The sequence below is a fragment of the Pelophylax lessonae genome, assembly GCF_965119305.1.
Source record: "Pelophylax lessonae genome assembly, chromosome: 4".
Taxonomy (NCBI): domain Eukaryota; kingdom Metazoa; phylum Chordata; class Amphibia; order Anura; family Ranidae; genus Pelophylax; species Pelophylax lessonae.
The window spans coordinates 493,135,241-493,149,291 of record NC_138771.1 but is presented as its reverse complement, the minus strand read 5'-3'; the positions used below and the strand labels follow the sequence as shown (position 1 = coordinate 493,149,291).

Here is a 14,051-nt window from a genome sequence, read left to right as displayed (position 1 = left end):
CTGTTGGTACCTAACAAGTGGAACACAGCCAAATAAGCATAATGTATAGAAAAGGTTACTGTTCCGTTTCTATCATTTTAACACTTAACATCTTATGGGAATACTTTTACACAAGACTACAAATAAAGTGGAAAAAGAACAAAGATGTACCCGTGGTGTAGAGCAGATAACGTCCCCCTATCAATCCTCTCATATCCATGTGATAATTGACTGGTGTCAACCTTGTCATCATTTAAAAGAATATTAAAAAGGGCTCACCGCACATCATCCATTTCAGAGTCGCTTTCTGTCATGGGGGGAGTCTTCCTCACTAGAGCTAGGTGGTTCTGCTGCTGCTACGGTTTAAATACTGCCACCATATTGCTCCCCTTGTCTGTTATCACTGTGAGGATCTTCCTCTTTGGTATGTCCCACTCTTGCAACCATTTTTTCACACATGCTTTAATTGACTGTGCAGTGTGTGGGTGGGCTACTTGTTCAAGGGCTTATAATATGTGTTCAGGTTTATGTTGTTCAACACAAAAGTAGCATGCACTTTTAGCAAGGAATGAAGCTGAGAGTCCTTTTTTGGTCCACAAATCAGTGCAAATAGAAACTCTCCTGGCAGCAGCCAGTCTTTTTGAATTTTTGTTTTTCATCTTCATACTGTTTGTTTGTCAATCAGATTGCTTATTTTAGTTTTCTTTGGAACAGTAAGCTTCCTATCTACTGTCTCCATCATGCTAACAAAGTCCTCATCTTCAATCGTTCTGACTTGTTATCCGGTGTGCCCAATCCATCTTGGTATGGCCGCCTCCCTGGCCTGTTGTTCCTTAAGCCCCGTACACACGTACCGATGGTCGGCTTACAAATGTTCCTCTTTTCTCCCCGGGATGTCGGTGTCTGCTGAAAAGTGCAAAGACAGCACAAGGACAGCACAAGAATTTTGTCCGCCGACTGCAGAAGTGATGTCATGTAATGGTTAACTTTCCCTGTGTTTTCTATTTTCTGAGCATGCCCAGTCTTGCAAATCTGCGGTCTGTCGGCCGAATTGTGTACTGACAGGCGAACAATCGTCCGTTCTGGTGTCGGCATACAAATATTTTCATGTTTGCACGAAAGACTTTTGTCCGCGGATTGTGCGCAGACATCTGTCGGAGGCACCATACTAACACGCATACAATCGGCAGATCCTTCGTCCACCGACGTTTGTATGCCGACGATCGGTACGTGTGTACGGGCCTTTAGAGTCAATTTTGTATTTTGAAGCACCTAAAAAAGCAGTGTAAATAGTTTGTTGTGGTGCACTGGCTTGACTGGGCCCATCATTTGAGGTTTTCTGTATCTGTGGGGTTGAATTGGGGGGGAAACATTTCAGCTCCAAGTTGTCTCTCTATAATATACATGTATGGCCCTTCCGCGCCCTGTGCCATGCGAAACTTGACAGTACCCCGGCCCCTCCCAGTGACCACATCCTTCTGTATATATTTTAGAGGGATACTTCAATTCGGGGAAAGCAGCAGCTGATTGGTATTATGAAATCACTCCCATTAAGATTCGGTAACTAAAGTGCACAACATGGACAGGCAAACAAACAAACATTACTTCAGAATAACAAAAGGAATGAAATCTGACCAAGAAAGTTTGTTAAAAAGATCCCTGCAATGTACATAAGACTGTTCCCAATAAAAGTGGAGCGAAGTGCTGTCCTTACCTTTTTTGTATGAATTTTAGGATGAGTTGTCCGCAAATGACACTTCAAGTTTTTTTTTTTTTTTTTAAACCAGTGAGTGTCTCTCCACGTGGTTTGTAAAGGGTCTTGTTGTAATTCACATCAAATGTTAAATGCATCCACAGATCTTCTCTTTCTAACAGTCAGTCGCCGACATTTCCTGTATACTTTGTGCAGCAGTGGAGATTGGAAATAAGGAGGAGTGACTCAGTCTGAGTCCGACTCGCCTGGATGTGGACGGTGAGGAGGAGGAGACCTGTAATGCACAGTGCTCTGGATGGTGTGCGTACAGTGAAGAGGCCTGTAATGCTGCACAGTGGTCTGAGAGGCCTGTAATGCTGCCCTGTGCTCTGGATGCTGGTGGTCAGAAGAGGGCTGTAATGCTGCACAGTGCTGGATGGTGGTCTCAGGTCTGACTTTGATGGCCTGTAATGCACAGTGCCCTTGATGCTGGTGGTCAGACGAGGCCTGTTGTAATTCTGCAAAGTGCTGGATGGTGGACTGAGGGATGGCCTGTAATGCACAGTGCCCTGGATGCCGGTGATCAGAGAAGGCCTGTTGTAATGCTGCACAGTGCTGGATGGTGGTCTCAGGTCTAAGGCATGGCCTATAATGCACAGTTCCTTGGGTATCGATGGTCAGAGAGGAGGCCTGCTGTAATGCACAGTGCCCTGGATGTTGGTGGTCAGAGAGGTGACCAGTTGTAATCCTGCACAGTGCTGGATGGTGGTCTCAGGTCTAAAGAATGGCCTGTAATGCACAGTGCCCTGGATGTCAGTGGTCAGAGTGGAGGCCTGTTGTAATGCAGCACAGTGCTGAATGGTGGTCTTAGGTCTAAAGTATGGCCTGTATTGCACAGTGTCCTGGATGCCACTGCCAGTGGTCAGAGGAGGCCTGTAATGCACCCACACAGTGGTGTGGGCAGATGTTGGTCTGAGGGGAGTCCTCAGGCCTGCTGTAATTGTAACTACACACTCAACAGTGGGTGCTCTGTGTGCTCTCTGCTCTGGATGTGGGTGGTCGTCTTGTGAGTCAGGACTCTGGAGGCCTGGCTGTAATGCACAGTGCTGCTCTGGTCTCTTGCATTTTTCACGGGGGACACAATCGCTTGTTTGCTGGGAGCGGAAGCAGGCGGAGCTTTGTGAAAACTGGAAGTTGGGTAAACCTCCCTGCCCCACATTTTTGTGCTGTTTTCGTTTGTTAACCAAGACTGATTTTGATTTTCGTCATAGTTTTCGACAGTTGACGAAAATGTGCTGTACTTTTTAGTTTCGTTTTCGTCACTGTAAACATGCCGTTGAAGAAAATTTTGACAAACCTTTTCATTGACGAAATAAACACTGATGGCAGCTATTGAGTCCTTTCGGAGGTCAGACTTGCTTTTTGTAGATACGGACGGACCAAGAAAAGAGCTAGCTGCTTCTTCAGCTACCATCTCCAGATGGATCAGACAGACGGCCTATTCCAATAAAGGTCAGGTTCCCCCTTTCCCTGTCGCGGCACATTCTACTCGGGCGCTCAGTGCTTCTTGGGCCTTCCGTCATCAGGCTTCAATATCGCAAGTTTGCAAGGCGTCCACTTGGTCGTCGGTGTATGCCTTCACAAAATTCTAAAAGGTAGCTACCTCATCATCTGCGGATACTTCTTTTGGCTGCAGTTTCTCAACTCCGGTCCTCAGGGCACACTAAAGTACCACCTCGATTGTGGTTCCAAGAGGTACCATACCGGTACCATATCCCACAATCCTTTGCATGCAGTCACTACTAGCCACTGATTGGTCAGAGAATCGTTGTTATCCCACCCACTTAACTTTAGTACTACTTTAGTGGAAAAGCAAACCTATCCAAACCATACCGAACCGTTCCAACACCGTACCATGCGGTACCAGCAGTGGAAAAGCAAACCGGCCGAGTAGAGCCGAGCCGGTACTTGCAGTGGAAAAGTGCCATAACAGCCCAGATTTTAAGTATTACCTTGGGGAGATGCAGACTAGAATACTGCAATCTCTGAGCAGCAAATGATAGCACCTGGGATGTATTTCAGTTATCTTGCAAACCTGGCCTGTTAGTGTGCCCTGAGGACCGGAGTTGAGAAACACTGATATAGACTATAGGACACAAATTAACCCCAACTACTCCCTCTGCCCATGTAGATCATGTTCAAGCACTTTTTTTTTTTTTTTTCATTTTCGCTTGTTGCTGTAGCAAAAAAAAAAGATAATTTGGATTCCCTGAGACCTAATCATCAGTCTTGTAAAATTCTTGCAGGAACAGCTGCTTTGTGTTTTGTCTATACTGACGTAGGCATACCCACAAAACGACATCTCCCATGAGCCTTTTCCCCCCACACACAGTATGTCAAGGCACTAGCATTGTTTTGCCTGAAAATAAATAAATGTGTGCATGTAAGGAGGTATAGAGGGAATTGACTATAGTTCATTAGGTAGGTTTGATAAAGCTTATTGTCATTTCAGGGAAGATTTCAGCTCATGACAGGTATTAGGAGCTCACTTGAGCTCCTAACGGGTATTTTTCTTTTCCTGCAGCATTTTAAAGAAACAAGACATGGGGAAACCTGCTTGTATTTTCCCAGACATACACTTCAGTTTTAGGTGGGCCTGTCCTCTTACTGTTGGGACACAGTATGTAATGTTCATGCATTTGTTTCTATGATGTAAACACTATGGTAATGGTTGCCAGCTGTGTAGCTGGGGAGGGGTTAATATTGATACCACCTGGGTGATGTGTTTAAGTGGGGGGACCTGTCAGCATAGTGGCACAGCCCTGCGCAGTCAGATAACAATCACTTCACAGCTGTTCATGGCTGCCTTTTGTCTGGCTCCTCTCACGCAACTGCAGCTGCCTCTGCTATTAGTCAGCAAGACCGAAATGGCAGGTATTTACAGGGCAACGTCAGAGTGGTAAAACTGTCCTCTGACTACAACCTGTATTAGTCGTCAGTCGTCTCTGCCACTTTTACAGAAATGCATGTGTCGCCTCCCGGAGCCCCTCTGGGCTGTCCTCATCAGCTCAGTCTGAATCTCCCTCCCTTGCCTGCCACTGGAATGTTGGAACTGCCCCTAGATCAACATTGAGGAATGTTTCTATGTGGGCCCCATGTTTGTCTAAGGGGGGTTGGGGTGCCTAAATACAGTCATTCCCAGAGACTTTGCAGAGGAGGAAGCGGTTGTCACCAGACTAAACAGTTTCTAGCCCTGGATCTGGTTCCTTGTGGACTTAAGTAGGGTGCGCAGGGTTAAAAGTTTTTTTTTTTTTTTTTTTCTCTCCATGTGAGACGTGCATGTTATCCTTGGAAAAAGGTTACAGAAAGCTTCAATTAGAAGTTTCTTTACTACTGCGGTCTTTGCAAATCATTGTACATGCACTGCCTATTTTGAATGTTTTTCATAATATAGAGCAAGTTCCCTGTTGGTGTACCGCGCACAAGTTTTCTACTGGTCCTTCTGAGTAAGGCTATCTAAAAGAAAGCACAGTATTTTTTATGCCCTGTTCAACTTGCAAAGGTAGTGATGATTTTAAACCTGATATTTTTTTTCTTTACATGAACCAACAAAGTGGTACTTGGGGTACCATGTCCTGAAACCCAATAACTATTGGCACTCACAATTACTGCAACTGGTGACTTTAAATTTAGGTTAGCAAATGGAGCCTATAAAAAATGTTACCTGGAAAGCAGCCTATGGAATGTCAATGACCATAGCCTTCATTCTTCTCCTTGTATATGATACAGAATACTATGGTGGTTGTTCTTTATTAGAGCTGAAGCACACAGACTAATGAAATAATGCCTGTCAATGTCAGGTCTTGCTGCCAGAAGCCGCAGTGTCCAAGTACATGAGCTCTAAAATTTCTCAATTAGCCAAGCTGAAAGTTGACAAAATTACTGAATTATTTTTCAAAGTCCCAACCATGTTTGTGTTTTGTAAATTATTTAAGCAAATCTTCCTAATGCTTATATTTTGGTGGACACTGACCATTGAAATTGGGTATGCGCTTCTTTTATCTCTCAGGAACTCTGCTTGACCTCCATTATCTTTTTTCAGCTAGTATTTGGCCAGGTTACCATTTAGTACTGACTTTAAACCACTTTGTTTGCTCTTCCCTGTTCCTCTTCATATTTGTCTCCTGAACAAATAGTTTTACTAAACATAAGAAAATTGAGTATTAGGAAAATGTGCGCCTGATGGGGGAAAATAATGAAGGCTCAAGAATTTCTTGGTTTTTGTAAATGTAACATAATAGAGATTGTATTGTAAAACTAATTTCTCAGCCTAGCCAGTTGAAGTTTTTGTTTTATATGCATATAGACCTATTTTACACTTGCAGTTGGGGCAAATGCGGGGGGGGGGGGGGGTATACACATGCTGTGCTGCTTTGCGTCATTGCAAAGATTATTCTCCCTGTCATGTCAGTGGGCAGTGCTGCAAAGGAATGCGACCTGTTCAAGTTGATGTGGGGGCACTGCAGCAGCAAGCCAAGCACTGGGCTTGTTTTTGAGGCATTATTTCTATTGAAAAAAGCCTGTTGGCTGTCAGAAAAAAAGCATTCACGAGGCGGCAGTATCATCTACATGCCTGTCAGTCAGCCCCTTGCTGCTCTTTAAAGCGATCTACCTTCAAATGCTTTTCACAGACAACACTAGTGTAAGAAAGCACTAAGTGAAAGACGCTTAAACATTAGCTGTTGAGTATATTTTTGGAATTATACCAAAGAACCTAATAGTGATTATGCTACAAAAGCACTGAAGCCATCCTATTAGTGGCTGTAACAACCACAAAGTATTTGTATAGTAAGCAGAAGTGTCAAATGTTTTTACATAGTACCATTTTTTGTGATTGTGCATCTAATGTGATGTGATTGCTTTTTAGGTGCTACGGAGGTGCTGCTACTTGCCCGGCGGACAGATCTCCGGCGAATATCCCTAGACACCCCTGACTTTACGGACATTGTGCTCCCTCTGGATGACATCCGCCATGCCATCGCCATAGACTATGACCCAGTGGACGGCTACATATACTGGACTGACGATGAGGTGCGAGCCATTCGACGGGCTCAGGTTGATGGTTCCTCTAGTCAGTTCATTGTTGTCTCTCAAGTATCTCACCCTGATGGAATCGCTGTGGATTGGGTGGCTCGCAACTTGTACTGGACAGACACGGGAACTGACCGCATCGAGGTGACACGGTTAAATGGAACTATGCGCAAAATTTTAATATCTGAAGATCTTGATGAACCCAGAGCTATTGTCCTGGATCCATCCAATGGGTGAGTCCTCTGTCTTTTTCTGAGTATATTAGTGTAAAGTGAAAGAGAACACAAGCAGCTACTAAATGTAGCTTTAAGGCTTTACCTGCTAGCAATAATCACTATGTTCTCCCGGCAGGGATGAGTGTCCCTGCGCCCCTCTGCTGGGAAAACACAATGGCTTAACGGGAGGGATTCCCCCATCAACACTGTATTGATTGGGCAATCAAGCAAAAATCACACCTATGGTCTGCCTGTGGCTGGAGGGAAGAAAATCGATCATCTATGGCCTGCCTTGCAAAGGCAGGCCATAGATGAGTCAGTTTGTTTTTGTTTTTTGTTTTTTTGTTCAAACAGTGAGCTGAATGAAAAAACTAACTTTATTCCCCCATCCACATACTCGATGATGTAAATGGGGGGGGGATCCTCCTTGCTAAGCTCCCCCGCTGGAGGTTGATGGGAGAATTGCACAATCTATGGCTGACGTTAGTTGTGCAATATTCTTGGTAACTTGCTACAGTTTGTGGTGTCTTCCACTGGCCTCGTTGCCACTACAGGACACAGTAGTGATGTAGGGGCCTGCAAATTAAACAACCAAGCACAGTGGGCGACTAGGCAGCCAACATACCTATGAGTGCAAAGGATATTGAAGATTTTTTTTGGTAGTGGTATCTTGGCATAGTTTTAATCGGGGCATTTGGCAGCAGGTAAGTAGGTCACTATTTTTTTTTGCAGGGAACTCTTTTTTTTTTTTTTTTTTTTTATTTTAGCGATGGAATCACTTTAAGTGATGATAAACTCTGGTTTAAAACATATTTAAATATGTATTTTTAAGTTCCTTCTATTGCTTTAAGACCGTTTTTTTTTTTTTGTTGTTGCTGTTATGATCCAACTTCCTGTTAGAGGGTGGCTAAGTTCTAGGTTTGTTCTCCATGGTTGTATTGTATGGAGAGACATGGCAACCCTTGTGTGCATAGAGCGGTAGATGTCACCGCAGTGAGCATGAACTGCTAGTTATAAAAAAAAGGAAGTGAGGGTTAGGGAGCTCACAGAGGATGTTAGAAGGTGGTAGAAAAACACAGTAAGAAACTATTTCATGAAAAATGAATTACTGGGTCATTAAGTAGTTGTGTATGGATTCATTTTGGTTTAAAGTAGTACTAATCCCAAAACCAAAAATTTAATATATTGCGGCCTAACGGTCATTGGATGTGGTGGCTGCATTTGTTTCCTTTTGCAAAGAAAGAGCAAGCCTAAAGAGAACGAATGCAGCCAGCATATTTAAGAATTTGTAAGCTGCAATATAATGTTTGATTTTAGGTTTTATACCGCTTAAGTTTGCTGGAGGACAATATTCCACTGTGAGATTCGGGCATGGATATAGTTAACTACATTCAAAATACAAACACAAGGGCGCACCGGCCTAGCACATTATCCTCCATAAAATACTTTATTAAATACAGAATTAATCATAATACTGAGTTGCCGTCAGCATTAGAAACAGAAGATGTACTGTCCTTGAGGTTCTGAAGAAGAGGCTAAGCCTCGAAACTCGTAAGCCTTTTCAAGCTACTGAGGACGGTAATCTTCCGTTTCTGACGCTGACGGCCACTCCGTATTGTGATATGCACTTACCAAGAACTCGTTTGTGAGTATTTTTAATTCTGTATTTAATAAAGCCTTTTATGGAGGATAATGCGCTAGGCCGATGCGCCCTTGTGTTTGTATTTTGATTGCAGTGATTTCGGACCACCATGGTCATGAAGGGGCTGCAAGGCTGAAGCATTTAGGAGAAGCCAAGTGTATAGTCGCTGGTAGCTGCATGTGTGTGGCTGAAGCTTGTCAGAAGGTCACTTCCCTGATTGCACCATTTTTTGTTTGGATATATTTACACATTATGTATTTTTTGTTTGATCGATTTAGTCAGTGCCCCTGTAACCATTGGAAAGTTTGAAACCTTTCCTAAAGCAGTCGTCTAATTCAACTTGTATTTTTCTACAGCTACATGTACTGGACCGACTGGGGAGAGAACCCAAAAATCGAACGTGCTGCGATGGATGGCTCTGATAGGTTGATTTTGGTGAACACCTCCCTAGGCTGGCCCAATGGTCTTGCCTTGGACTACGCAGAAGGGAAAATATACTGGGGAGATGCCAAGACAGACCAGATAGAGGTGGGTTACTTTTCTGCAAGGTTTGGATTGTCTATGGCCTCATTCACTTCAGTACCGCATTGCAGCAAAGCTGTATAAATAAAACTTTATGAAGAGTCACTCAAGGTTAATGTATAGAATTTCATACCCCAACAAGTTTTTATTTTTTTATTTTGATATAGACTGTTTTTCTCCCCCAAAAAAACTAATTCCAAATGTGATGATGGCTCTTTTTATCTTCTAGTTGGTGCTCAAGTCCTGTGAGTGGCTGATAAGCTGTATTGGGTTGTAGCTTCTATATGAGCTTACTGCTGCCTATACAGTTATCTGATGGTGTGCTATCATCCATCAGTATGAAACCTTTTTCATTGATGGAATGAGTGTCTGGGGCCCCAACATGACATTGTTAAAGGAAAGCTGCTTTTCTCAGGTGCTTTCTGTTACTATTATTGTAGGCCAGACTAGGCTTGGGAAAGCTCTTCGTTGCATAAAAAAATATATATATATATATTTATTTATAATATACATATGCACGCACACTTTTTTATTATGTCACTTTTCCCTCTAAGTACAGTAATTACTTTGTTGGTTCTCTGGCAGCTTCTGAGACATTGATAAGCTGACCGTGGTGGTTAATGGAACCCAGCAGGGGTGTTCAGAAGGAGGCCTTTGTTCCCAATTTTATCTAGCAGCCGGCAGCAGACAGAACCAGACTGTCTCTACAGCAGTGACATTAATCTTGCTCAGTTTTCCCAGAAAAGATGGCTGCCTCTCATTGTGGCACACCAGCGGGGTGTGGGAGGTGCAATTATTATAAACTGCACATCAAGACTTGCTTAACCCTATGTCTTCCAGCCCTTGTAGCAGTGCTCATTTCTGTTCTGTTGCAGATATATCATCTGCTTCAGTGTAGAGTTTCCATATTCATGTCTGTATCAATTCACATTGTGTAAACATTTTAAACTTCTCTAAATGTGCACTTTTGAAAATTTGCCTTCCAGATCTTTTTTTCAGGCTATAGAATCGTCAAAACCTAAGTAACAAAGCCAGTATATTTTCATAGAATCAAACCGCGTAGTGCTTGAAGGAACTCTTCTCAAACTGCAAAATACCTACCGTACTCTAAATACAATAATACTAAATACTAATACCAGTGGTGTTCTGCCTCACAGGCTACGTATGTGGGCAGTGACATAACTGTTGATATACCTGTATAGGTGCAGCTGCGGTGTCTCAGGAATCTGAGAATTACCTATTCCATATGAAGCTTTTCACAGGTAGTTTTAATGAGATACCTTTAAAAAAAAAAAAAAAAAAAAAAATTAACTGTAATCCAGTCGTCCTGAACACACCTGCAAATTCAAACTGTACTCACACGTGAGGGATTGCCAAAACTGTTTGCAGAAGCACAGTAATTCTAGGGCTCATGTTACCTCTAACCTGATTACCTATAAAGGCGTTTAATGCATTGCCTATAGAGAATTTTAGGTACCAAAGTTTTTTGCAATATTATGGTACATGCCATTTTAAAGGATAAGTTTACTTGTTAGAACATGTTACATCTTCCACCCTTATTTAGGGTGAAACCTGTTCCAGCAACCCCACCCCCCCCTTTCACTCCCCTCCTATTGAGTGTCTGTGAACAGGAAACTACAGGTACTGACAGCCTTTGCAGCTGTCGGCTTGTAGTTCTAAGTGAACTACCATGACGGAGTTTGTCTCTTCCTGTCCGTGTGTACCTGCTTGCTCGTAGGAGGTATGAGCAGACAGATACACTGACAGGTCTGCAGGAGTTCTTTATGGCACCAGCAATCTAATTACGGGTGCAATGCTTTACAGGCTTCAAGTAAACTAAAAAAAAAAAAAAAAAAAAACTGCAAATTTTTCTTTTCTTAATTTTTTACCTGCAAAAAGACGTGCATTTCTTATTTTTAAGGTGAACTTATCTTTTAAGGTTTGGCATGTTTTTACAGAATCCCTTTTTTATATTTATATTTTACTAAACAAATGGGTATTTAGTGTGTGTGTGTGTGTTTTTTTTTTTTTGCCCTAAATATTGTGTTTGATAAATAGTTTCTACAACCATCTTTTTATTCTACAAGGCCTCCACTTTCAGAAAATATATTTTGTTCTATGAGGTTGTGTTTTTGTTTTGTCCGCTCTTAAGGGGGTATACTGGTTTGATGGTTGCAGCTACAGGCTCATGGTATTATTTTTTTCAGCCAGCAATTCCCTTTTATGTAAAAGCCATCCTAGCGGTACTTAGCCCTCTGGTGCCTCTCTGGGCTGTACTGTCCCACTGGCGAGCCTGGACTGAAGCCAGATTTTCCACCGGCTTTCCATAGAGCTGATTGTCCCCTATGGTATACGAAACCGGAAGCAATGAATATTTTGTCACTTCCTCTTTTGACTGTTTTCCATTGTGGCCAAGGGAAAGCTTTGGCTCAAATAGATCCAAGTTTGATTCAAAGCTTTCAAGGGCAGAGGAGAGGTCTAATAGACCCCAGATCCCTCAGGAAAGATGACCTGTCACTTCCTGTTGCTATCACAAGGAATGTTTACATTTCTTGTGATAGCCATAAAAAGAGATTAAACATTGTTTAAAGACCGTGTAAAAAAAAAAACCAAAGAAACAAACCCCGTGCTCGCGCAAAGGTGAATGCATATGTAGGTCACGCACATATATACGTAAATGGTGTTTGCACCAAAGGTGCAGTATCGTCCATGAAACATCAGAGCGAGATCAATGATTCTAGCACCAGACCACCTGTGTAACTCCACACTGGTAATCTGTAAAGGCTTTTAAAGCCTCACCTTTGGAGATTTTTAAGCACTATAGTTTGTCACCATTCCTCGAGTGTGCTCAGTTTTAAAGAGTGACATGTTAGGCATCTATTTACCTGACACATCATCTTTTATTTTTTACAATTGGGCATTGTGTGATTTTTGCATTAAAATTAAAGTGTATTTCTTCTAAAACAAAAAATACAGTTTGAAAAACTGCTGTACAAATTCTGTTCTATCACTCACCATTTTATTCTCTAGGGCCTCTGTTTGAAAAAATATAATGTTTGGGGGGGTTCTAAGTAATTTGTAGCGAAAAACAAAATGATTTTTTATATTTAAATAAAAAGTGTCAGAATTGGCCTGGTGGTTAAAGTGGTTAATGCCAAGGGTGTACCTACTTTTCTTTCATTCATCGACGGACACAGCGCTCCGTAAATCATAACTACTGGGTTATATTGCCCCCTTCAGGAGTAGGACTACTAGGCAGAACAAAAAACACCTGGCTTTGCCCATGAGCCATCCTCCGCTTGGTATATAACCCCCTCTCTGCTCTAGGTAATCAATTTTAATCTGTTGTCCTTCCTGTGCCTGGGACATATTAACACGAATGGTGTCCATGGTGATGCTGGGTCCAAATTCTTGGCGCTCCTTCGATCGGTAGGGTGAGTCCTTGGGGGTCCCTGTTATCTCTCTCTCTCTCTCTCTCTCTCTCTTTCTGCTGATAGGTACCCTGAGCCTTAAGGGGATCCGTTAGTGGTGCCAAAAAATTATTTCTCTATCGCTCATTGACAGACGTAGTCCTCGGTGATACAGCACCTTCGGGTTATGTTGCCTCCACAGGAGCAGGACTAGACAGGAGATTAAAATGCTCTGGCCACACCCTAGGGGCAGTCCCAGAGGGTATATCCTCTCTCTCTCTCTGCCTCAGCAAATCAGTTATTTTCTGTCTATTTAGGAGTAAGGACCTAGATACCTTGCTGGGATCTTCGGTCCTGGCAAGATTTTTTTCTTAAAAAGATTTTTTAGACAGCTTTTTTCTCCAGTGTTCCTGTGAGATCTTCAAGCAAGAAAGCTGAACTGGGCGACGGGCTGGATGTTGAGATCCGGTGGTCACCCCAGTTCAGCCTACGAGCGCGTGCAGGCCATAGCTCCGCGCTGGGTCGGCCGCGACAAAGTCCCATTAAGGGACTGACCCCGCGAGTTAAACGTCTCGCTGAAACGCCAAAGACCATGAGTCACGGCGTCCGTATTGGTCGACAGCCCTCCCGCCCCGGTGGAGAGGGGTACTGTCAGGAGTTGGTGCCCGCCTGGTTCCGGTATGGTGAGTAGTATGTTCCCCCTTTTCCCCCTGACGGGTCTTGTGGTGAACGCGGGCCCCTCTCTGTATGGTAAGATAGAGTCCCCCTCTATCCTATAACATGGCACAGATCCCCCTACTTTGAGCGTGATTTTATGTGCAAAAAGCCAGGAGGCTTGGTTTGGGAGCTAACAATCTAATTGTATACATGTTTAAAAGATTGTAATCCGTGGCAGTCTGGGAATCTTACTGTGATAAGAATAAGGTACCTACCAGTCAGAAGCCACGGACATGTAGACTGCCTTCCTAGTCAAATCTCCAGCTATAGCAGGCCTTCCGAACGGCCATGAGGTCCGCCAGGGCCGGTACCGCCAACCACGCCAAAAATCCCCATGCAGAGATAGTGTTGTGTGCCCTGCAGCACACCGCTATTCGGTACAGGCCACCGCCATTTTTTTTGCTGGATTGCACGAGCCGCCATTTTGGCGTAGCCTCGTGTCTCCAGCATGGGGGCGGCCATGTTTGAGGTGATCCAAACACCTCGTGGAGCTAGGGGAGGCGCCGGAAGGCGTGCAGAGGGGCGGAGCCGCCTCCTTTCTTCCTGGGCAGCCAGCCAAAAGACTTCCTGTTTGTGAAGACAGCGCTGTAACCTGTTGCAGTTAAACTCTGAGCATCAAGTGGTGAGCCTGGGGGTCTATCTCTCTCTCTCTCTCTCGATCGATAGGGATCCCTAGCAGGTAACACTAAGGGGCTTTTGTGGCGCTTGGGGGTCTGTGAAAAAAAAAAAAAAGAAAAAGGTTTTTATTTTTGAATTATATTATCCGGGAAGTTACTGGAATA

At 43.4% G+C, this 14,051-nt stretch overlaps 1 protein-coding gene across 1 annotated transcript in view; it reads left to right on the top strand.

Moving 5' to 3' along the window:
• Nucleotides 1–14,051, top strand: part of LRP6 (LDL receptor related protein 6) — a 158,108-nt gene that overhangs the window by 88,385 nt on the left and 55,672 nt on the right. The window contains exons 6-7 of the mRNA XM_082255712.1: nucleotides 6,600–6,996; nucleotides 8,977–9,148. Of these exons, the coding sequence (XP_082111838.1) occupies nucleotides 6,600–6,996; nucleotides 8,977–9,148 (569 nt within the window). The remainder of the gene's footprint in view (nucleotides 1–6,599; nucleotides 6,997–8,976; nucleotides 9,149–14,051) is intronic.